Source organism: Lissotriton helveticus, chromosome 11 (assembly GCF_964261635.1).
Source record: "Lissotriton helveticus chromosome 11, aLisHel1.1, whole genome shotgun sequence".
Taxonomy (NCBI): domain Eukaryota; kingdom Metazoa; phylum Chordata; class Amphibia; order Caudata; family Salamandridae; genus Lissotriton; species Lissotriton helveticus.
In genome coordinates, this window is record NC_136072.1 from 1,044,125,475 (window position 1) to 1,044,151,009 (window position 25,535).

Genomic DNA, 25,535 nt, shown 5'->3' on the forward strand with positions numbered 1-25,535 from the left:
GTTGGGAGAGAAATTAAAGTGTGTAAACGTCTCCCACTGCCAATTCTCTAAAAAAAAACCTGTTTTTTTGTACTCATTTAAGGATAACGTGCAGTCGTCGGAGGAGAGGGGCCGGATGTGACGCACAGCCTGGCTGCAGATCGGGGAATATCTATGAACTCGACCAAGGTGGAGCCACAGAGCAAAGAGTTGCGGGACAAGGCACCGTTCTCAGCGTGGAAAGTGAAGGAAAGAAGGGCCGCCCAGAAGCCCCTGCACGTTGATGAGCTCGTGCCGAAAGTCCCAGCCCATTGTGCCCGATTGATTGGCCCGCTTGCTTGAAATTTCTGCCCTCCTTGGTCCGTTTCAGATCTGATCCCACTCCACCCTCTCTTCCCTCGGCCTCCCAAAGCACGCCCCCATCACCCCCCTTTTTTCATATGGAATTTTTGAACTTGACTCTGAGACGAAAGACAGCACAAAAGATAGAATAGGGTTTGTCATGAAGGAAGAACGGAATGCGGGTACCCCGCCTAAGGTACCTATGATAGGTTAGTTAAGGAAGGAATTAGTTACTTACCTGTACACTATAGTTCTCCAGTATTATCTTTCATAGATTCACATGCTTGTATCTTCCCCGTCGTCATGGTGGGAGTCTCACGGTAACAGAATGACCAAGCAGTATCATAGAGAAGAAAAACTGCATAGAAAATCCCCATAGGGACTGTATTATTTGGTAACCAGACCATATCTTTGTTTGGACCAAAAGCCAGCCAATCAGCATTGCTGCCCTGCCCTCACACTCCCCAGCAGAAGCTTCCTGCCTCAGATTTCCGTCCCCGAGTGAGAGACATGGATAAATACCGAGAAACAGGATCTGCCTGAGAAACGGGGAGGCGGGCGGGCGCATGTGAATCTATGAAAGATAATACTGGAGAACTATAGTGTACAGGTAAGTAACTAATTCCTTCTCCAGTATTACATCTTTCATAGATTCACATGCTTGTATCAGAGTAGTAAGCAGTGCTCACCAAAATTAGTAGCGTTTCCAGGACAGAACTAAAAAAGGAAGCTCTGCCGTAAGACAAAGGTATAACAATACACATCATAATATAAGAAATACGATAAATGCATGTTGACACATAAATCAAAGTATTGCATAGACAACAGAATATGCCATTATGTCATACCTTACTGAAAAAGACGTTTCAGAACAGCTTGTCCCACTGCCGTGTCCTCTTTCCACGCAGTGTCCAGACAGTAGTGTCTCGTAAATGAGTGCACGCTCTTCCACGTTGCTGCTCTGCAGATGTCAGGCAGCGCCACTCCTGCAAACAAGGCCATCGAAGTTGCCATCTTCCTTGTGGAATGTGCATGTACCTTAGAATCTAGCGGCTTCCCCGCTTTTGCATGACATTTCAGGATAGCTGCGGAGATCCATCTGGCAATACTCAGTCTTGACAAAGGAAGACCCTTCCTTTGCCCTTCAAAAGCAATGAACAATTGCTTGGACTTGCGGAACGTTTTTGTCCTTTCAATGTAGAACTTTAGGCATCTGGAAATGTCTAAAGAATGTAAGGCTCTTTCTGCCTCCGATGAAGGATTGCTGAAAAAAGTAGGCAAAATAATGGGTTCATTGAGGTGAAAAGATGTTGCCACCTTGGGAATAAAGGTAGGATTTGTCCTTAGGATAACCCTGTCTTGGCGAAATTGTAAGAAGGGTTCCTCCACTGAAAAGGCCTGGATTTCACTAACCCTCCTTGCTGATGTTAAGGCGAGAAGGAGGGCCGTTTTCCATGACAGGAACTGCAAATCTGACTTGTGAATAGGCTCGAAAGGAGGCCTCATAAGCTGTGATAGTACTGTGTTGAGGTGCCACGGCACAGGAGGGCGTTGGATGGGTGGATAAACCCGAAAAAGTCCCTTGATAAACTCCTTTATTATCCTGGAGGACCAGAGAGATGGTTCATTTGGCTTCCGCCTGAAGCGCGATATTGCTGCCAAGTGTACCTTGACCGAGGCATGCGACAAACCTGCCTTAGATAGTGACAGCAGGTAAGGGAGGATACCTTCAGGTGGTACTTCAAACGGATGCAAGTTTTGTCTGCTGCACCAATGGCAGAAACGTGTCCATTTCGCTGCATATGTTTTGTTTGTTGATACAGCTCTAGCCTGTGAGAGAACATGTCTGCATTCCTGTGAAATGTCTAGATTTTGAAACTCCCGCTCGTGAGGTTCCATGCTGACAATTTTAGAGATTGTAGATTCGGATGCAGAATTTGCCCTTCTTGCATGGAGATGAGGTCTTGAAATGTCGGGAGCTGGATTTTCTCGCCCCTCGACAAAAGAAGTAGGTCTGGAAACCACGCCTGTCTCGGCCAGGCTGGTGCTATCAGTATGATCCGGCACGGTTCCAATCTCATTTTGCGCAGTATTCGCGGTATCAACGGGAAGGGAGGGAACGCGTATGCAAACCTTCCTGTCCAATCCATGAGGAATGCATTTCCCTTGGAGCCCTGTTGATGGTATCTGGACGCGAATTGAACGCACTTTGAGTTGTTTTGCGTTGCGAACAAATCTAATGTGGGAGTGCCCCACCTTTGAAACAAGAGGCGAACCTGAGTGTGGTGTAGTTCCCACTCGTGCATCGCCTTGGTAGTACGGCTCAGGGCGTCCGCCCGTGTGTTGAGGACTCCCTGAATATGCTGAACCTGAATTGCAATTCCATTGGTTATGAGCCATTTCCAGATTCTTTGCGCCAATGTCGACAGTTGTTTGGATCTCGTACCGCCCTGCTTTAGTAGGTAAAACATGGTAGTGGTGCTGTCCGTTTGGATCAGTACTGACGATTGGCGTATTCTGGGAAGAAATGCTTGAAGACCTAGGAACACCGCTTTGAGCTCCAACATGTTTATGTGAAGCTGAGCTTCCCAGTCTGACCAAAGGCCCTGAATTTCCAGCTCCTGAAGATGCGCACCCCATCCTTTCAGCGAAGCGTCCGTTGTCATCACGAAGTCGTGATCTAGAGGAATGAAGCTCAAGCCTTGATCCAAGTTCTTTCGAATCTTCCACCATGACATTGCCACCTTCATATGGCTCGTGATGGTAATGCGATCCTCGAAGGTACCTTTGGCCTGGGCCCACTGTTCGTCCAGTTGTTCCTGCAACGGCCTCATTCGAAGCCGACAGTTTGGCACCAGAGGGATGCAGGATGACATCATCCCCAACATGGATTTGTATATCCTCACGGAAGTGGACCTTTTTGCTTGAAGAGCTGCCGTTAGCCTCATGATCTTTCCCATTCGTTCTTCGGAAGGGTAGGCTTTCCCTGCACTGGTGCATATCCATGCCCCCAGGAACTGGATGCCCTTGGCCGGAGTCAGCGAGGATTTCTCTAAGTTGGTCTTCAGGCCCAATCGCTGAAACAGCCGGATGCAGCTCTGAAGAGATGTTGCTGCCTCCCTGAAGGATGGACCTGTCACCAGCCAGTCGTCCAGATATGGGTAAATGTAATGCCCTTGCAGTCTTAAATGGGCTGCCACCGGGGCCATGCATTTGGTGAATACCCTCGGGGCTGACTTGAGTCCGAATGGCAGGACCTTGAACTGGAAGTGGCGACTCTCCACAACAAATCTGAGATACTTCCTGTGCTTCCGAAGAATTGGAATATGGAAGTACGCATCCATGAGATCTAAGGAGGCCATGAAGTCGTTTTGTTTTATCAGTAGAAGAATTTCTTGTAACGATAACATTCTGAAGGGTATCTTTTTTATGTATCGATTTAGATCCCTTAAGTCCAATACCTGCCTCCATTTCCGGGTTTGTTTCTTTTTGATGAGGAAGAAATGCGAGTAAAAGCCTTTCCCTCTGAGATGTTGCGGCACTTCCTCTATGGCTCCCTTTTGCAGAAGCGAGAGAACTTCCTTCTGCATTTCCTGGCGATGTTTGCTGAGCCTGAGTACTGGGGGTTGATCCGGAGGTATCTCCACAAATTCCAGAATGTGGCCCCTGCTTATGACATCTAAAACCCATTTGTCCGATGTAATGGACATCCAGTTGTTGTAAAATTGAGACAGATAGTGGTCTTTGTCGTGGATCCGTTGTGTGGGGAGCGCCGGCCTGAAATCATTGACGTCTATTAGACTGCTGAGGTTTCCCCCTGGCGTTAGATTTGCCTCTGGACTGTTGTTGGTAAGAGGAGTTGGAGGACCTGAATTGGTTGTTAGTGTTATACTGTCGATATCCCTGCTGATTGTACGGCTGATATCGGTTGGATTGAAAAGAGGATCTTTGATTAAATTGACCTCTTGAACCTCTCCTCCGAAAGGACTGAAACCTTCCTTGCTGAAGCGATCCCAGCGCTCGAGCTGTATCCGTGTCCGATTTTATGCCTTGCAACGCCTCATCGATATGCTTTCCAAATAAGTTTTCACCGTCAAAAGGCATATCAACGATTTTCGCCTGTACCTCTGGACGAAAAGACGTCGCCTTGAGCCAGCCCTGTCTGCGAAGCGAAACCGCTCCAGCCATCTGCCTGAAGGCCATGGACGAAATATCCATGGCGATGTCGATAGATTCGGCAGCAGATTTAGAGCCTTCCTTAAGTATGGCTGCCGCTTCCTCCTTTTTGTCCTCTGGAAGAGCAGAAAGTATGGGTGCAATATCAGACCACATTTGCCTGTTGTATCGTCCAAGCAGTGCCATAGCATTTGCCGCTTTAATGGTAGAGGCAGCCATGACTGCAAACCTCTTACCTGCTCCATCCATTCTCCTTCCCTCCTTGTCAGGTGGCACTAGGGAAGTAGCCACCGGGTTCTTAGAATTTCTTTGTGCCGCCTGCGTCACAACTGATTCAGGCCTGGGGTGCCCAATGAGGCAGGCTTTTGTGGACTCTGGGGCTCTGTATTTCTTGTCAATGCGGGGAACGGAGACCGCAATAGACGCAGGTGTTTTCAAGATCTTCAGACCCTCCTCCCAGATGTGAGGGATAATTGGAATAGAGCGAAGCGACCTCTTGTTTTCATCTTTGAAGTCATACAAGAAACAATCCGTTTGTTGTACCTCAACATCCAGATTGAATCTTTTGGCCGCCCTTTCCATGAGATCATGAAAACCTCCGATATCTTGAGGAGGGGAGGTAGATTTGAGTGGTTCAGGCGATGCAGTCGATGGTAAAATGTATTCGTCCCATTCCTGTCCTGAAGCATCCTGAACGAGTTCTCCTTCTTCAGGCTGCTCATCCTCGTCGGATTCCGTAAGGTCGTCCCTTATAGTAACAACCTGCTGCGATCTCACCCCCTGTTCTTGTTGAGCAGGTGCTGCAGGTGTCTGAGAGAAAGGCGTCTGCCTAGCTGGTTGCGAGGAATTCGCCTCTGGGAAGCGACGGTAGTAGTCATTCAACATCAACCTAAGATCAGAGACAAGGTTGAGGGGTATAGACATGGTCTCCTGATGATCTTCCTCCCTCGAGTCCTCATGCTGCTCCTCCTCTTCTTCATCATAATCACCAGATTCCTGAAATGACTCATATCTGGAAGATTGTGGTCTGTCCTTGAAGGAATAAACCTCCTCTTCATCCGTGTCTTGGCTCTTTATCTGCAGCTGAGAAGGACTGTAGGCGGCACCTGAGGACTCCTCGCCATCTGAGTCCTGCTCTAGCAATGAGGACGGCGGCAAAGGTGAAATCTTTGTCCACGAGGTGAACTCTGCAGCTTCACTGATGGTAGATGAACCCCTTGTAGACTGAAAAGACCGGATCGAGATCATGGTCTTCGACTGCGGTGATTTGAATGCTTTTGCGGAAGAAAGCACGATTTTCGTCGACGGAACCGTCGTCGACGGGCCTTTCGTCGACGGAACCATCGTCGGTGGGACTTTCGTCGACGGAACCACCGTCGTCGGAACCATCGTCGACGAGACCTTCGTCGACGGGACCATCGTCGACGGGACCTTCGTCGACGGGACCTTCGTCGACGGGACCTTCGTCGACGGGACCTTCGTCGACGGGACCTTCGTCGACGGGGCCCCCGTAGACATCTTCGACGTCGAACCTGTCGTCGACGGAGTCGTCGTGGTCGTCGTCGACGGCCTGTTCGTCGACATTGAGATTTTACTCGTCGATGTTGTAATCGTAGACGTCGCAGTCGTCGACGTAGCTTTAGACCTTATCGTCGACGAAGCCACAGTCGTCGACGAAGTCGTCGTTGACGGAGCCGAAGTCTTCACCACAGATCTTGGAGCAGAAGCCAGCGAGCTGGTAGAGGGTGCAGACCCAGGTTCCTTAAGACTGGACTGTCTCACCACAGGAGTAATAGGAAGAGATGAGGTTGATTTCTCCTTAGTTTTACTCTTTTTAGACTCCACTCTCTCCACAGAAACAGAAGCCTTTCTTTTCTTGGGAGTTGAATGAGAAGATCCCTCCTCAGAATCTGAGCCTGATGTGGCCTTCTTCTTCTGAAGCCATAACAGTAGTCTAGCCTCTCTGTCTCTTTTAGTTTTGTCAGAAAATTTTCTACAAAACTTACAGTCTTTCACCAGGTGTTTAGGGTGGAGACAGTAAAGGCAGTCCTCATGTGGGTCCTCAGAGAACAGTCTGGCCTTCCCACAGGACCTGCATGGCCTGAACAGCCTCTTTTTAGAGCCGTCAGCCATTATAAGAGAAATAAGTACACACAGTACCTTAATGTAGAAGACAGGAAACAAGATTCCAAAAGGTCAAACGTTCACTCAGGAACAGAAGAAAACTGAGCAGAGCTCAGGGAGACTCCTTATCACACGAAGGCGGTTGGAAATCTGAGGCAGGAAGCTTCTGCTGGGGAGTGTGAGGGCAGGGCAGCAATGCTGATTGGCTGGCTTTTGGTCCAAACAAAGATATGGTCTGGTTACCAAATAATACAGTCCCTATGGGGATTTTCTATGCAGTTTTTCTTCTCTATGATACTGCTTGGTCATTCTGTTACCGTGAGACTCCCACCATGACGACGGGGAAGATACAAGCATGTGAATCTATGAAAGATGTAATACTGGAGAACATGACAAACACAGGACTGTGGTCCAAGAGCAAAGAATGGCCACACCCTGCAACGCGAGATCTGAAGTAGAGCTGGACGCATAGCTCCACCGCCGGTGCTCAACAGTGCCAACGAAAGAAGAAAAACAATGAGAGCCTACCAGTGATGGCTCGCTGTAAAAAGACACTGGACAGACGAACCCTTTTTGAACATTGCCACCCCTTGACTGTCCCTTGTATTAAGTTGAATTCCTCTCCCAACCACTTGTATTGATTATCACCCAATTGAGCTTTCGAAACGTTACATCGGTCACTTTCAACTGTACATGGATAACTAAGAAAGCGTTAACTCTGTATCATGATGATTGTAGAACACCAGTTATGTACATGAGCATACCGTCTAGTTTTGACCCCCATGAAGTCCAGACCTCAAGAAATATACTTAATAGTCCTTATTTGGCCAGAACATTTTTGTATGACATCATGTTTGTATTCGAACGAATTTCCTACATCGTCTAACTAATGTCCCCGTCTCCAAGGTCTAACATATGACACCGCTAATGTAATTTTGTATGCACTGCCTCCTCGCCTATCGCATTTACTACATGTGGTTATGTACGATTCTGTCAACATTGATAGCAAGATTATTTCCATCTGCCTGTAATGCATATGGGCTACCAAAGACCTCAATAGACAGCCCAGCCACATGCTTCCCTTATTAGTATAACTAGATGTCAGCTTGTACGTCCTTACCTCAGACATAAACAGAAATGAACTAACTCATGATAAAAACTGGGGACTGTGGAAAATGACTAAAATTGGTATACATAAGCGGCGTTCATTTATGTTCACCACAGCCACTGTTGAAAGTAGAGCGACAACCATGAAAACAGTAGCCACGCCATCTTGTCCCTTTTAGGCCCCATCGCGAAAGTAGGTGGCAGCCATTTTTGTGTCACGACCTCTCTGCCCACTGCCAATAACCTGCGCGCCTCTCCCCCTCACACCCCAGCCTCGCAAGCATTCCCCGCGCCCCAACAGCCCCCGGTTTCTCCTGCTTGGACCATAAGCGCACCTCTAGCGCGACCCTGTCTCCGAGCCACATCCTGTGCTGAACCCCCTCGCTCTTTCATCTCATTCAAAGAACAGGCCCCTTTTTGATAACCTCTTCCTCCCTGCCCGATTGTCCAGCCCGATCCCAGGCCATCCCCTAGCCCGACAGATGCAGTTTATTGCCCCCTACAGTAGGACCTCGCCTCACATCAAAGGAGCGGTGGTTAATCAATACCCTCACACCTCCAGATCCGACCGATCGCCCACTTTCCCGTTCCCAGCAGAATGTCCAGCTGCGCGACAACCACCACATGCTGAGGTTGAGGTGGGAACTCTACTGTAAATATGTGTGGGAACGGGGGTGAAGCGGGGATTTCGAGGATGTCTTTCCGTACATCAAGTATTGACAAGAATGTGTTTCATGTAATAAAGCAATAAACCTGTGTATAAGAGGCCAGGCCTCGAGGATGCGTTTAGAGCACCTCGAGGAGATACCCTGTTGTCTGATTTGACGTGTTCTGCTCCGTCGGAATAAACTCCTGTTTCCTGCCTTCTGTCTCCAGCGCCTGCCTCTTTGTTTGGTAATCTCGAATGGTATGAGAGGCGGCTAACGCCGGGCAAATACTGAAGGGTTCTTGGTCGAATTCGGCCCTACCTTTCGACAGATCTAGGGCTGCTTTGCTGCTGCAGGTGGGGGGTGGGTATTAGAGGAGGAAGTCGAGGAGGAAGAGGCTTGACGTCCACGTCCACGACCCTTCTGTCTACCTCTATAAGACTTGTACAGAGGGTTCTGTTGCTGCTGCTGTTGCTGGCCTAGCCTGAAAGGACGAAAGGAAGATCTGCCAAAGCCTCTGAACTTTCTGGTGGTTGCACCCTTCGCTTGCAAACCCAAAGATCTAGCCGTCGCTCGGCTATCTTTGAACCTCTCCAGAGCTGTATCTGCTTTTTTTCCAAAGAGACCAACCCCGTCAAAAGGTAAATCCAAAAGAGTAGCCTGTACATCAGTGGAAAACTCTGAGGACTTTAACCAAGCAGCTCTTCTGGTAGCTACTGAAGAACCCATTATTCTAGCCACAGAGTCTGCAGTGTCCATGCCACTCTGAATAACTTGGCGGGCTGCAGCCTGCGTGTCCAAAACAACCTCATTAAAGTTTTTCCTGTCTTCTTCTGGAAGTTTAGCAGATAATTGTTTGACTGAGTCCATTAAGGCATGCACATATCTGCCAAGCAAGCAAGTAGCATTTGTTGATTTTAAGGCCATGCTACCTGAGGAGAAGACATTCTTAGCGGCCTGATCCAACTTTTTGGAGTCTTTATCCCCAGGAACTTGAGGAAAGGAGCCAGCTGATCTATTCGCACAAGCAGCCTGAACTACCAGACTCTCTGGCGAAGGGTGAGATGACAAGAACTCAGGATCTCCAGGAGCCACCCTATAACGTCTCGCCACCGATCTAGATACTGCAGGTGCAGACAAAGGCTTTTTCCAAACTTCTAGAATTGGTTCGGTCAGAGCTTCAGTGAAGGGTAGAGTAGGCTCAACGATAGAAGAAGGCGAATGCAAAACTTCTGTGAGGATATTAGGTTTGAACTCAACTGTTGGCAAAGTTAAGTTCAGTAAATCAGCAGCTTTCCTAATTACTATATGGTATGGTACCACATCCTTGGAGGGTGCATCTGAAACCACAGGTAACCCCCATTCAGGAGAAAGTTCAAGACTGCTAGCAGAATGAAGATCCTCAAAACAATCTTCATGTTCCTGAAGTTCACCCTCCTCCACTTCAGGTTCCATATACGTCTCGACCACTCCATACGGATCGACGTCGATGGATCCGACAACGACTCGGATGGAGTCGGAGCCGGCGTCGATCGAGGAGCTGGAACAACAGAGGGTTGAGCAACAGGAACCGGCGTCGAGCCTCGATCCAAATTCCGAGGTCGCTCCGGAGTCGGCGAAGCCGTGCGCGGAGTCGATGACCTCGGCGGCGCCGAACCGATCCAAGGATATGGAGTCGGCATGAAAGGTAGAAAAGGCGCCGGTGCATAAGTTTGGGGAACACCCAAGTTGAAAGACAAAGGACCCATAGGACCCGCAGGTGCTCCAGTGGAGTACATTGCCCTCGCATACACTACATACATAGCATTAAGGAAATGCGATGGATCTTGACCAGGACCAGGAAAAGAAGGGTAAGAACCCATAGGATTAGTAGGAGGCTGTACTGGATTCGGCTCTCCTTGATCCTTTTGATTTTCCGGTTCATCCTCTGGAATCGGAGATTGAGGAACTTCCACGACGTCCTCATGTTCCGAAGAGTGATCCGAAGCCGGATTCGGATCCAGTTCCGGCGTATGCTCCCGAGATCTTACCGGAGTGGTACCACCAACAGGAGACGGAGATACAAAGTCCTTGTGATGCTTACGAGAAGATTTCTTCTTAGAGTCCGAAGACCCCGAATGATGGCGAGAACTATGCTTCTTCCTCTTATGTCTTTTCTTCGAGGAACCCGAAGCATGTCCAGAAGCCAGCTTCGACGCCGACTCCGATCTGGCCCTCGACCTCGATCGCGACCTCGATGACTTCGATCGCGACCTCGATCTCGACTTCGGTCTCGACCTGGAGTGTCTTGATCTTGATCTCGAAGATCTATCGGCTTCTTTACTTTTAATTTTGGCCAATAAAAGTTTTGCTTCTCGTTCACGTAGAGCCTTCGGATTCATTTTTGAACAGGATCGACAGCCCTTGACGTCGTGATCTGATCCCAAACACCATAAACAATCCTCGTGTGGATCAGTAATTGACATCATCCTGGCACACGAGCCGCACTGCTTGAATCCCGTTTTCTTCGACGACATCCTCGACGAAGAACAGAAACAGTAACAGACAAAAAGAAACAAAGTCTCTATCTGTAACTACAGAAGATCCCTGAAACCGTTAGCACCGACGACGCGGAAAAAAGGGAACTGATGTCATCACGACGACGTAGGCCTAATAAGGGGTCGGTGACGTCAGACGGAGTCGCGCGCGATGCCGCGTTCCTATGACGTCGTCCACGCCGGCGTGCTACAAAGAAAAATTCCGAACGTTGCTGACGCAAGGGGGATATTCACAAGGTGAGGAATCCACAAGGCAGATGTATCTATCAGAAATTGGATGCTATGGTGAGCGTTCATTTATTTATTCTATGTAATCATGTGTCTGTAGTTACTTTTTACATAAGTGAACATGTCTGCTCGTTTCTACCCTACTCTGGGCACCATGTTTGTTAAAACAAACCTTAACTTTAAAGCAGTTAAAGCTATTGGTACATTAAGGGGAACTCTATTTTGCTAAATAACCAAACTCAATGTGTATGAAGGGTGATAACAGCAATGCCACCTCGCTTCCAAACGAAGTGTCCTCATGGCGGATCTTTCTGTGCCCTGGAATTCCACCGACAGGTCTGTCAGCCTGACTGACAACCATCCACTGTTCAAGTACTAAAATAACCTCGGAGACCCCCCTATATGTGTCTGAGGTTCGTTTGTGTCATCCTTGGCGCCATCTTCTAGAGAACGAACAGTTTAAAGTGGCCTCGTTATCGGCACATATGCCCACTGTGAGACTTTTTTTTGGCAGTAACCAAAACACATGTACAAAGGATGAACTGCATCTCCTAGAGAAACAAACCAGTGGCAGATATGGGACAGATGTAGGTAATCCAGATTTACAGATTCTAGAATATCGAATTTTACCGATTCGGTATTTTAGAATCGGTAAATGGGATGTAGGTATTCAATCGGTATTTTTTACCGAATCGGTAAAATTCGGTAAATACCGAATCAGTACTTACCGATTCGGTATTTCCCATTCATCCCTGTGGGCCTCCAGGCCCATAGGAATGAATGGGAATTACCGAATCATAAATATCGATTCGATAAAATGGGGAACACATTCAAGGGTGGCAGGGTGTCACTTTGACACCCTGTTGCACCCCTGAATAGTGCATGGGTGCACATGAGGCACACATACATACCCTAAGGGCATGTAGGTCTGCCACATGGCACTGTTAAAAAGTGCCAAAAATTGCTTTTTTCACGGTTTTCGATATTTACCACCAACTTGTAGTTGGTGGTAAATAACGAATCCTGAAATAAGAAAAGCACTCATTTGAGTGCTCCCTACATTAAGGATTCAGGGCCAGATGTAGGTAAATCGTATTTACCGATTCATAAATACCGAATTTTACCGATTCGGTATTTATGAATCGGTAAATATGAAGGAGGGAGATTTAGGTAAATTTGGTAATTGAATTACCGAATCTGTAAAAATCGGTATTTACCGAATCGGTAAATACCGATTCGGTATTGCCCATTGATTCCTATAGGCCTTGAAGCCCATAGGAATCAATGGGCAATACCGAATCGGTATTTACCGATTCGGTAAATACCGAATCCAGCCTGGGTGCAGGGGGTGTCACTTTGACACCCTCTAGCACCCCGAATACAGGCATGTGTGCCATGTGGCACACAGACATGCCCTAAGGGCATGTCTGTCTGTCACATGGCATAGGTGTGCATACACACATGTGCATGCACACCTGGATTCGGTATTTTACTACCCAATTGGATTGGGTGGTAAAATACCGAATCTGAAAGGCCATTGGGACTCAGAAGAGTCCCACCTACATCTGTAAGTTACCGAATCGGTAAAAATACTGATTCGGTATTTTACCGATTCGGTAAATTTACCGAATCGGTAAAATTGGCCCCCTACATGCCAATTCTTAAATACCGGTCGGTAACGTCAAAAATCGGCCGTTATCGACCGGTATTTGGGCTCCTACATCTGGCCCTCAGTAATTTACTGAATCTGTATTTTAAGAATTCGGTAATTTACCGATTCCTTAAATTACCGATTCTGTAAATTACCGAATCCTACAATTTGGCCTCCTACATCTGAAACGCCTAATACCGGTCGGTAACGGCCGAAATTCGGTAATTTCGGCCGTTACCGAAAGGTATTAGGCTTTCGACATCTGGCCCCTAGTGTTGTGTTATCTGTCTGTCAGGCAACCAGCAAGAGCTCAGGACAGTGACACAGCCAACTACACAGCCCCCTCCCTCCACACACACAAAATAAATCGTACAGTCCCCTCCTCTCCCCCCACACCCCCAGGCTTGTGTGGATTTAGATCTGAGGCAACTTCTAGGGCATATGGAGCAATGTATAAAAGATGCCAATTCAGCTTCTCTTTAGTATCCCTGTTTTCTTCTGCAGCCTTGCCTTGTCTTCTGACATTTGAGTTCTCCCACTGTAATATAAAAGAGCCCTCAAAACGCAAATACAGTGAGAATTTTTTTTCTTAAGCTTTATTTACTCCTCGTCAGCCTCTTTTCTGAAAATCACAAGAGGAAAACACTGACATCATACTAACTGTTGTGATCTATTTGACATCAGAAACGCCGTATCCTAGCAATTGTTAAAATGATAAAACAAAACTTCATGAACTTTAAATCCTTCATTGCCATCAGCATAATAATGCTTTCAGGGAAACATGACTCACAGTACCAATTTACTCGATAATCTGTCATTTTCTTGTCACTAACCTGACACTTCTGCCGTAATGGTCTCAGTTCTTTTATAACAGGGGCTAAGGCTGACTTCTTTTCAGCTATCATTGCATTCAGCTTTTTTACCTGTCATAAAAATGAAAATACACAATATTAACATGCCCTGAATAAACAGACTTTTCAATGAGCTGACACATCAATTAATATTTTATAAAAACAAACAGACGATGGTACAAGCAACCAAAATAATGAATTCAAAAAACGTAATATTTCTTTTTCAAGTGCAACAGATGCTATTCCGTCCTCGTTTAAGAAAGCCTGTCTGTAAGGATCTGTGCTCTTTCCACATATACACTAAAAATGAACCTTTGCATACAGCAATATTTCCTAATATTTGCAAAGCAACACCCATCAGATAGCGGCTTTATTGATGTGTGAGGAAGAAGCGGGTCGGCAGACTTCAGAACACTGAATATTAGTAATTGGAAGCCCAGTTAGGTGGTTTTATGTGATCTGACGAGGTGACAAGACCATTATGCAAATGAAACCAATTTCCTGCATTAACAAATAACTTTTTGTTAATGCTTTGGACTCGCAAAGATCAATAGAAACGTATGTCCATTTTAAGTATACATTGTGTTACAGTGCCACCTGCACCAACCTAAACTCAAACTGTTTCTCAGTTTCTTTTTTTAAAGATAACTTTCAGTCCTGATTTAGAGATGGACAGCACCGAGATGAACACCCACAAATGGCGGATAGCCCATCTGCCCATTTCTGGGTTCCCCATTGCAGAGCTTCTGTGAAATGAATGAAATTAAATGTAAATGTATAGAGTGCGACAAATGCCCGAAGGCGTCAAGGTGCTAATGGAGTCCGTCCTAGGAAGGACGAGGAATCGGAACTAGGATACAGAGATCACAAGGACCCAGACCTCCATTAAAGAGTGAATAGTCGGGTCTTTAAAGGCGTTTCTGAAAGTAGTGTGAGCCTGGAGGCCGGAGATGAAGCACGGGAGAGTATTCTAGAGACTGGACGCTACCACTGCGAAAGCCCTGCATCCCCACCTTGCTTTTCGGAATTTAGGAATGATTACAAGATCGGGGATGTAAGATCGGAGCGGTCTAGAAGGAATATACGATCGGACATGGCGTTGATCTCTTTAGGTCCAGTGTTCTGTGGTGGCTTGTGAACAAACAAGCAGATTTAATAGCAATGCATTTGTTCAAAGGAAGCCAATGGAGCTTGGCTAGCCCAGCCGAAACAGACTGATGTCTAAGGATATCAAGGGCAAGCCTTGCCGCAACGTTTTGGACCAGCTGCAGCTTGAATATTGCAGTCTTGGTGACATCCAGATATAGCATGGTGCAATAATAATAATAATAATAATCCACATTTGTAAAGCGCACAATCACCCGTTAGGGTCTCTAGGCGCTGGGGGCCGTCGGGAAGATTAAGCGAGCTATTGCCCAGAGTCACATGGTGCTGGGCTAACCTGCCGCCGGAGCCGGGGATCGAACCCTGATCCCCAGATTCCAGCGTCAGTCGCCCTGGCCGCGGCGCCACACCTCTCCCACTGCAATAGTCCAGCTTAGAAAAAAAAAACGCCATAGCCACTTGCTTATGCGCCCGAAAGGGGATATAAGGAAACACCTTCCTCAGAATCCTGGTTAATCCATCACCTCTGCTACGGGAAAGAACTTTGAAGGACGTGACACCCACTGCAAATGTCTGATTTAGGATGGCCGCAACAACACCATACTGGCGGCCTCATCATCATCTGTGCCGATCCATAGTGTGAATCACAGCAGTCTAACATGGAGCCCACCGGAAAGGTCTCTAACGTTCTTGGGTGAATGTCCTGTTTTTTGTAAGGGTATTTCACATGGAGGTCTTGGAAAGTAGTGGGAGTATTTTTGGAGGACCCTCACAGGTCTGCAGGAGCGCTGGCAAGGGGACAAATCCAGTGATAGGCAGGGCCAAGAAGCATGATGCCGGAGTCTCAGAAGAATTTCATGATGTGGTTAAGGTCACAGGATGTGATCACTGAAGAAGCAGTGTCCACCTCTTTTCCTCTCAGGGCTCAGCACTTTGAATGCACTAATGCATACAATAAAAAGACCTCGACTCTGGTTTATTTGCTAAAGGTCTCCTATCATGAGCGTGTTATCTATTGAGAATTAATGTATATAATGGGCTTTGAAGGAGACCCAGCTGTCATTGATATAGGCAGCCTGTTTGATTAAAAAGGGTGGTAGGTGTCAATTAGCAACTGCCAGCCCATATTCTACCTTTAAAAGTGCCTAGTATGATTCGAGTACAGAACATTTATTTATTTATTTATTTAGAGGTTTTGTATAGCGCTTGCTAGACCAAAGGGTATCAGAGCGCTTCACAGCATGTACATCATATTTTATATATACATTGAATTTAAAAACGGTGGAGTGTCAATTGAAGGACTGTCCCGGGACTGTTAGATCCCATATATGCGGTTGAGGAAAAGGACTTTGAGAAGGCTCTTGAATTTTGAAAACGAGGGGATTGTTCTGATGTGGGGTGGGATGGAATTCCAAATTTTGGGTGCATTTTCATAGAAAGATTTGGCTGAGGTTCTTTGCTTGCGAGATTTTGGTGGAATGAGCAGTAGAGCGCTGGAGCTCCTGTGGTTTCTGGACTGGCCTGCCCTTTTGAGTTTGGCGGCCAGGTATTCTGGTTTACCTGTATGCAGGGCTTTGTGCGTGAGGCGGGCTGTTCTAAAGCTGGCTCGTAACTCCACTGGGAGCCATCTGAGTTCTCTGAGGGCTGGAGAGATGTGTTCGAATTTCTTAATTCCGGAGACCATTCTTGCCGCTGCGTTAAGTGTAGTCTTCAGGGGGGCAAGGTGGGTTTTTGCAGTCCGCGTCAGGGTCGCGATTCCGTAGTCTATTCTGGAGAGAACTAAAGCTTGGGTGGCTTGTTGAAGGTCCTTGGGTGGGAGGAAGGGTTTTATTTTGTATAGTAGTTTTAGGTTGAGAAAGGCACTTTCGCAGATCTTGAGATGTGTTTCTTCATGTCAAGTTTTGGGTCTAGGGTGATCCCTAGAGATTTCACTGAGTCTGCCAAGGAGAGGTTACCATTGAGGACATCTATCGCTTTGAGCCATTCTTCTATTTGCGGGTTATCATCTTTGTTGGAAATGAGTAGTATTTCTGTTTTCTCTTGGTTCAGTTTCAGGTGGTTGGTGGTGAGCCATTCTTGTACCTCCTTGAGCGTGTCGTTTAATCTCTTGATGTCATCAATTGAGGAGGTTTCCAGATAGCGCTGAGTGTCGTCAGCATAAAGATGAAAGGGGATATTAGATTTTCTGCGTACGGAGGTGAGGGGTTCGATGTAGATGTTGAAGAGCTGGGGGGAGAGTACAGACCCTTGTGGAACACCTCTGATGACAGGGTGGGGATCGGATTCGAAGTTTTTGATTTTTACTCTCTGTGATCGGTTGTGAAGGAAGGAAGAGAACCAATGAAGGACCGTCTCTTGTAGACCGGCACTTTCTTGCAGAACCCTTAGGAGTAGATTGTGGTTGACTGTATCGAATGCGGCCAATAAGTCTAGGAGGATGAGAAGACAGCATTGATCTGAGTCTAGTGACTTGAGTAGATCATCTATGACATTAAGAATTGCCGTTTCAGTGCTGCATCCCTTTCTAAAACCCGATTGGTGGGGGTCTAGGAGTTTAATGTCTTCTAGGTGCTGTGTTAGCTGAGGGAGTACACAGCTTTCCATGATTTTGGCCAAAAAAGGAAGGTTTGAGACCGGTCTGAAGTTGTTCAGATCTTCCGTGTCTAGACCTGGTTTCTTTAGGAGTGACTTGCCCTACCTTGAGGCAGTCTGGTATGGTTCCGGAGCTCAATGAGCTGTTAATGATCTTGCACCATATTGGAGCTAGGACTAGCTTCATGTCTTTGGTCAGGAGAGGCGGGAGCTGGTCTAGGGAATGGGCTGAGGGCTTGACATTGGAGATTAGATTGACTATCTCTGTTTCCTGGATGGGAATGAATGAAGACCATTGTTTTGGAGATTTCACGGAAGCATTGACAGGGGTTTTGGACAGTTTGCTCTCATTTAGAGAGATGGGATTCAGGCCCAGTGCGAGGTCAATCTTGACGATTTTGTCGTTGAAGAATGTTGCGAAGTTGTCACACCGAGCTTTGGATGCCTGAATTAAAGGAGGTATGGATTTTGACGTTTGGTTCCTTATGATATTGAAAAGTTCTTTGGGTCGGCTTTTTGCATTGTCTAGTGCTGAGCAGAAGAAAGCGGACTTTTTGTTCTTAATGTGGTTTTTGTACGTCCTGCGTGCTGCTTAGAGTTGAACGCGATGGGGGGTTGAGGGATTGTTCCTCCAGGTTCTTTCTGCGGCTCTTAAAAGTCTTCTTTCATCGTTGATGTCAGTGGTGAACCAAGTTCTAGAGGGAATGTTCCTGGCTTTCTTTGGCTTCAAGGGGCAATTTGATCCAGGGTGAGCATCATATTGGTGTTGTAAAGAGAAGTGAGATCATTGGTTGAGAGGTGTTCAGTGGAGATGGGGAGCAGCAAGCTGATTCTTTCTTCTAGGTCCGCTCGTGGAATTTGTGCTATATTCCTGACCCATTTGGGTGGGTCTCGTTTGGGAATTGGCTTGGTCATGATCGGATGAGTGATGTGAAAGAGTATTATGTGATGATCGGACCAGTCGACGGGGAGGATGTGATCGATGGAGATAGCCTTGCTTTCGGCTATAATGACGTCAAGTATAGCTCCTCTGTAGTGAGTTTCTTCTAAGCAGTGTTGGATCAGATTGTTAGCTAGAAGTAGGTTATTTAAGGTTTTAATGAGCGGGTTCTTGGTTTCATTCCACCTTAGATTGAGGTCACCCAGGATTATGTTGTTAGAGTTGCCTAGTGCGCAGTGGGCAATCAAGTCGAAGAGGTGAACCCCAAATTCTGAGGAATTGCCTGGCGGGTGGTATAGAAGATGGCAGAGAGTAGGTCTGGTATCCTGAGTTTTGATGTTGACTGAGAGGCATTCAAAGGAGCTGTAATCACAAGAGGAGATTTCCGTGATGGAGATGTAGCTCTTGTGGATGATTGCTATGCCCCCGCCTCTATTCCCCTGCCTGTCCTTGTTGATCATCGTGAATCCAGGAGGTACTAACATGTCCATGTTAGGGTAGGAGAGATTGTTGAGCCATGTTTCTGTTATGAATGCTACGTCTACGTCTTGGGAGAGTACAGCTTCCGCTAGTTCAGATGTATGTTTAGAGGCTGACCTGCAGTTTATGAGCATGCAGTTGATGGGGGTTGTTCTTTGGATTCGTTCGTTTGGACTTTGGGAAGGAGGGCAAGGTGGGACGGGGGTCTGAGGGCTCTCAGACGAGGGTGTCTGCTTCTGAAACCCGTGATTACTTGGATTGAGGATTTAGGGGATGAGTTCAGCGAAGGGTCAAAGGGAGCTGTTGTGTGTATGATTCCCTGCGGGGAAAGTGGGGAGGTTGCTCTTGTGGATAATTCCAGGGAACTGCTCTTCCCTTTACTGGGGGAACCCGCTTTAGGACTGGGGGGTACGTGAGACTCGATAGGGGGTGTTACGGTGGAGGGAGTTTCCTTGCCTAGGATTGGATGGGTGAGGTCCGCTAGCTCTAAAGGTGGCAGGAAAGACTTTCGGGTCAAGGTTAAGGTGGCTAGAGTTTCTTTCAAGCCTCGAATCAGGATTTCCAGCTGTGTTTCCAATAGGGAGAGGCGATGCAGCGTGCTGTCTATGGAGGGAGGGAGGGTGTCTTTAGCCATAGTGATCTTGGGTCTTTAGCCATAGTGATCTTGGGTGAGGGAGGAGGTACCAAGGGAGGAGGGACCAAGGGGTGCGTGGTGGAGTCAGGGGTCGCATTGTCCTTGGTGAAGGGGCAGGGGTCACTGCTTTGATGGAGGATTGATGAGGGAAGAGAGTCCTGTTCAAGAAGATTCATGTGGAAGGGGCTGTCTAGGAAGTCTATCTTGGGGTTCAGGGGTGTAGGGTATGCTGCTTCAGGGCATGTGACGGGTCCCAAGTGGCGAGGGAACATGTTTTTATGATGCCTCCAGTCCACATCACAGTGCTCTTACTTCATCTAAAACTTGAATATGTTTATGTTGGTGGAAGCTTATAGTATGTGAATGACACAAAAAAACACAGTACTTGCATTTTTTGAAAATATTTATTTCAGATTCTTTATATAAAAGATATAAGTCAAGTCAAGCCATTCTGCAGTATCCATTGCTGCCGTGCAGGGGGAACGGCCACTTTCCCCTACCTGCTGCCGTGAGGGGAACGGCCAACCAACTCCACTCCTCCAATCCATCGCCGTGAGGGGAACCGCTGACCGGGGGACCACAACCTCCAGAATCCCCTGAGCTTCGCGCACCCAGTGACGCCGCAACCGCGCCAGGAGGCGCGTCAAGAGCCTCGCTGCACTCCTGCTGCGCGGGCCCGGGCCAAGCCTGGGCCAAGGGCGCACCCGTCTGCGCCCGTCAGAGCCCGGAGACCGGGCTGGGCTATACCCTTTGGTTTTGCAATGTGATCATCCTGCTGCTTCTGGACTTGTACAGGAAATGTTCTATAAGGCGGGTGTCTTCATCGTATAACTGATCCACATATTGCCAGAAAAAACTATTCTATGATTTAGAGTTTTATAACCTGTTTCAACTTCGCCTCCTGTGAGAACCCTCTAGCAGAATATATTATATTGTGTCTGGACTTTTGTCTCTCCATACTGACCAGCCAAATTGATCCAAAAGGAAATTGGTAAAGTTGAACATGTTCCCGTTGGCCAACTAAAACGGGGAGGCGCACCTGCTTAGGGAAAAAAGCAGTAGCATCAGCGCAATCACCAACAAGCCACCAGCCTACCTCGATTGACAAGATGCTCCAGAGGGCTATAGGGGTGGTTTCAAATGAGATTGAAATGACCGAAAGGCGTTTATCAATAACACCAGATTTAGCCCAGCCCATGTTTATTACTGAACAGCAACCTGCTCTGTCAACTACCAATCCAGATCCCCCAAGGGCCCAATTCAGAACATGTGCCTTAGTACATGACGTGCCAACTCTGGACTTGCACACTGGGGATACTCCTCTGGATTCTCGAAAAAGAGGGAATGCTGAAACTGCTGCGAAAGCTGGGAAAACTCGGAAGAAGGGACCCAGGGATCTCGCAGAAGATGGGGTTGTAGGGAATGTAGGGTTGGGGGGGGGTATGTGAATGAAGGCACAGAAAAACCACTGTGGGTGTCAAATCTGGTCAGGGATTTACATTTGGAAATAAGAAATATAATTAAGGAGGAGTTGACCACTCTGACCACTAGGGTAGATAATCTTGCATCTCTACAAGATGTTTATATTAGTAAGGCAGGACCTAGGGAGAAAGATCCCTACCAACATGTCAAGTCCCTAGCTCACCCAGCCCACCTAAGAAAAGACCATGTTTTAGAAACCAGTTGTAATCCGACTCCACAAGATCTGAGTAATAGGGAAGATGCGGTTGTTTGTCTGAATACATCTAATAATATATCCAAATAAGCAGTCATTTGAAAATGCTCATAACAGCAAACACACAATACCCCACATATGGTATAGTATACACAATGGTATAACTCTTGAGTCTAAGCCCATCTTCAGTGTACTGAAAATCGAAACATCTGTATCACAGGTACAGATGAGCAATTATGGCAAACAAAGTAAGACTTTGAAACTGTCAGTGACAGAGACAACACCTCTGCAACATGCAGAATAACAAAAAGAAACCACTTATCGTGGAGCAGAATTCCGGGAATCTGAATTGTCCGGAATTAATACGATTAGATATGCCTCAAGCAACACCAACCTGGCATGACAAAGAAACATATCGTGTTTAATCGTGTAGATACCTTTCTACACAATACACAATTCAAGTTTGAAAAAACAAAGTGGACTTATCAGTCAGGCCCGCTCTGGATTGTCTCACGCCGAATCAGCCTGTTCACCAAATAAAAGGACACCATCAAAAGGCATATCTTTAACGTTTTCCTGTACAGTTTCTGAATACCCTGACTGATGCAACCACACATGTCTTCGCAGTGTAACCAACTGAGCCTTAGCTCATCCCACAGAGTCTGTTATGTTCATAAAACATTTAATTGTAAATCTAGCTGCTTCCAGGCCATCTTGCACTACGTGCAACAACTCCCTCCGGTCATCTTCTGAGAAAGAAGGTAGTTTCTGTGCCACAGAATTCCACAAGGCATGTGGGAACCTACCTATAACACAAGTAGTGTTAATGGATCTCAAAGCTGAGCTAAAAGAAGAAAATATATTCCTTCACAACTTCCCAACCATCTGGGCTCCTTGCCTGATGGAACTAATGGAAGTGCATCAAGATCTGAGGAAGCTGTAGCAGCTTGGATCAACAGCCCTTTCATAGTGGGATGCCCCAAGAGACAATGAGGGGTCCGCTGGGCAGGACGGTACCGCTTAGACAACTGGAGCCCCTGATACAGGTTTCCCCCAAGCTCCCAAAAGAAGGTCAAACAGGGACTCGTTAAAGGGGAGAACAGGTTCCACCCCTGTCTTACCCTGATGTGGAATATTTATCAATGAATCCATGGACAATAATCCGCCACTGGAAACTGACAGTCCATTACCACAGCCGTCCTTTTTAGCACTTCAGCCAATGAGGCACTCTCCTCCGTCCCCAAACCAGGTGAAGAAAGTAATTCTGAAACTGGGGAGGCTTCTAGGGTGCTAATCTTTCCCAGGTCTGCTAGCCACTCCTCAGACACAGGAGGCTGGTCAACACCACTCGTTTCAGTGTCCAACTGGCTTACTCCCCAGGGAAAATTAGGGAAGAACAAAACAACACCAGTGGGAGAGCTCAGAAGAACAAGTTACTTACCTTCGGTAATGCTTTTTCTGGTAGATACAGTATCTGCCTGTGGATTCCTCACCTCTAGAAAGAGCAGATGTTGCAGACCTAGCTCTAGTGGAATGAGCCCTTATACCCTCTGGAGGTTCCTTACCCGCCAGGGAGTAGCAGATCTTGATGCATAAAATTATCCATCTTGATAGCGTGCGCTTGCGCACAGATCTTCCTTTCCTGCAGCCAGCAATTCCAACGAACAGCTGGTCATCCAACCTGAACTCCCTTCTCCTGTCCAGGTAGAAGCTCACCGCCCTCTTAGGGTCCAAGCGATGAAGCCGCTCCTCCTCCTTGGAAGGGTGAGGGGGAGGATAAAAGGTAGGGAGGGTAACGGATTGCCCCAGGTGGAAAGGAGTTAGCACCTTCAGCAGAAAAGCAGCCCTGGTCCTAAGAACCATTCGATCAGCATTAATGGATAAAAACGGGGGCTTTGAACTAAGAGCTTGAAGCTCACTTACCCTCCTTGCCGAGGTAATTGCTACAAGGAAGACTGTCTTGAAAGACAAAAGTCTCAAGGGACATGAGTGTAAGGGCTCAAAAGGTGAACCCATCAAGAATGTAAGAACAAGGTTCAAGTCCCATTGAGGTACAATAAAAGGAGTAGGAGGAAATTTATTGGTAAGGCCCCTGATGAATTGCAAAACAATTGGAGATTTAAACAAAGAGGGCTGGTCAGGCAAACAAAGGAAAGCCGATAAGGCCGACTAATAACCCTTAATAGTTGCCACCGCAAAACCCTGCTGGGCCAAGGAAAGAGCAAATGGAAGAATATTGGACAAACGAGCCCTTAAAGGGTTAATGGACTTTTCCCCACATCAAGCAACGAATCTTGACCATCTATAGGAATAAATGGACTTAGTGGAGTCACGTCTGGCTGACAAAATGACATCCACCACATCGTGTGGGAGAGAAAAGGAACTCAGGTTGCCCTGTTCAATCTCCAGGCATGAAGGTGTAAGGTTTGGAGGTGGGGGTGTAGAACCTGCCCCTCCATCTGGGAGAGGAGATCTGCCCTGTGAGGGAGACGGAGCGGCGGGTGAGAGGAAAGGTGGAGAAGGTCTGAGTACCACACCATTCTTGGCCAATCCGGGGCGATCAATATAACTTGGGCCCGGTCTTGGCGAATTTTCCACAGAACCCGAGGAATCAAGGGTATGGGAGGAAACGCGTAAAGGAGTTGCAAGTCCCAACTCAACTGAAACGCGTCCCCCAAGGCTCCCTGCATCGGAAACTGGAGGCTGCAGAGTGACGGGCAGTGAGCATTCTCGCGAGTGGCGAACAGGTCCACCCGAGGACTTCCCCATGTCTGAAAGACGTGACGAACTACCTCTGGATGAAGCCTCCACTCGTGGTCGGCAGAGAACTGCCGACTGAGACGGTCTGCACGAACGTTCAGAACTCCGGCCAGATGATTTGCCATCAGACAAATCTGATGGTCCTGGACCCAGGACCAGAGACGCAGAGCCTCTCTGCAGAGACACTGCGACCCCACTCCTCCCTGCTGGTTGACATACCACATCGCGGTCGTGTTGTCCATCAGGACCTGAACTGACCGCATAAGAAGGGAAGGGAGGAAGGCCTTGAGCGCCAGACGTATCGCCCGTAATTCCAGTAGGTTGATGTGAAGCAACCTTTCCTCTGGAGACCAAAGACCCTTGACCTCCAGGTCCCCCAGATGAGCACCCCACCCTAGAGTGGATGCATCTGTTATCACCGTGACCACCGATGGAGGAAGTTGAAAAGGCTTTCCTTGTGACAGATTGCCTTCCACGCTCCACCAAGACAGATCCGCTGCAGTTTCTCTGGAGATCCTCACTGACTCCCTGAAATCTCCGTTGTGCTGATACCACTGCCTGCGGAGGCACCACTGGAGTGCCCTCATGTGCCAGCGTGCATGGTTGACCAACAGAATGCAAGAAGCCATCAGACCGAGCAGACGTAGGACCTTCAGGACTGGAACAACTGCTCCATTGTAGAATAAAGGAATCATTTCCTGTATGTCGCGAATCCTTTTAGGAGGAGGGAATGCACGGCATACAGAAGTGTCCAGTACCGCACCTATGAACAGGTTGCGCTGGGAGGGCACCAGGTGAGATTTGGGTACATTTATCGAAAAGCCCAACCTGTGCAACAACTGAGTTGTCTCCTGCAGGTGATTGAGCACCTTCCCTGGTGACTCTGCTTTGATCAGCCAGTCGTCCAGATACAGGAATACAGGTATCCCCGACCTCCTGAGATGTGCTGCCACCACCGCCATCACCTTGGTGAAGACTCGAGGCGCAGTAGTAAAACCAAACGGAAGGACCGCAAACTGGTAGTGTTGCGACCCAACCATAAAACGGAGATACTTTCTGTGCGACTTCAGGATGGGAATATGAAAATACGCATCCTGCAAGTCGATCGACACCATCCAGTCTTCTTCCAGCAGTGCTTGAAGATCCTGTGCAAGAGTGAGCATCTTGAACTTTTCCTGTTTCAGGTAAAGGTTCAAGATCCTGAGATCCAGGATTGGCCGAAGCCTGCCATCCTTCTTGGGGATCAGAAAATACCGGGAGTAGCATCCCTGACCCCTTTCCTGCTCCGGAACCACCTCTATCGCACCTTTTCTGAACAGTGCCAGGACTTCTTCCTGCAGGAGAAGCAGGTGGTCCTCCGAACAATAACCCTGGCAAGGAGGGTAATTTGGGGGAAACTCCCGAAAGGGAAGAGCATACCCATTCCCCACGAGATTGAGAACCCAAAGATCCGATGTAATCAATTCCCAATCTCGTAGGAAATGGGTAAGCCGACTCCCCACTGGACCCACATGATCCGGAATGGCGGATCTAGGGCTGCTTTGCTGCGTTGGCAGGGTGCTGGGACGGGGAAGAGGAGGAAGAGGAGGAAGCTTGACGGCCTCGAGAACGGGCTCTTTGCTTGCCCCTATAAGACCTGTACAGCGTGTTTTGCAGCTGCTGCGGCTGCTGCTGCGTTGTCTTGTAGGATCGAAAAGAAGATCTGCTA

The 25,535-nt window shown here is 47.6% G+C and overlaps 1 protein-coding gene across 2 annotated transcripts in view; it reads right to left on the reverse strand.

Moving 5' to 3' along the window:
* IFT81 (intraflagellar transport 81) overlaps nt 1–25,535 on the reverse strand; it is a 1,024,548-nt gene that overhangs the window by 284,906 nt on the left and 714,107 nt on the right. For both annotated transcript variants that reach the window (XM_078667498.1, XM_078667499.1), the window contains one exon: nt 13,625–13,714. In XM_078667498.1, the coding sequence (XP_078523624.1) occupies nt 13,625–13,714 (90 nt within the window). The remainder of the gene's footprint in view (nt 1–13,624; nt 13,715–25,535) is intronic.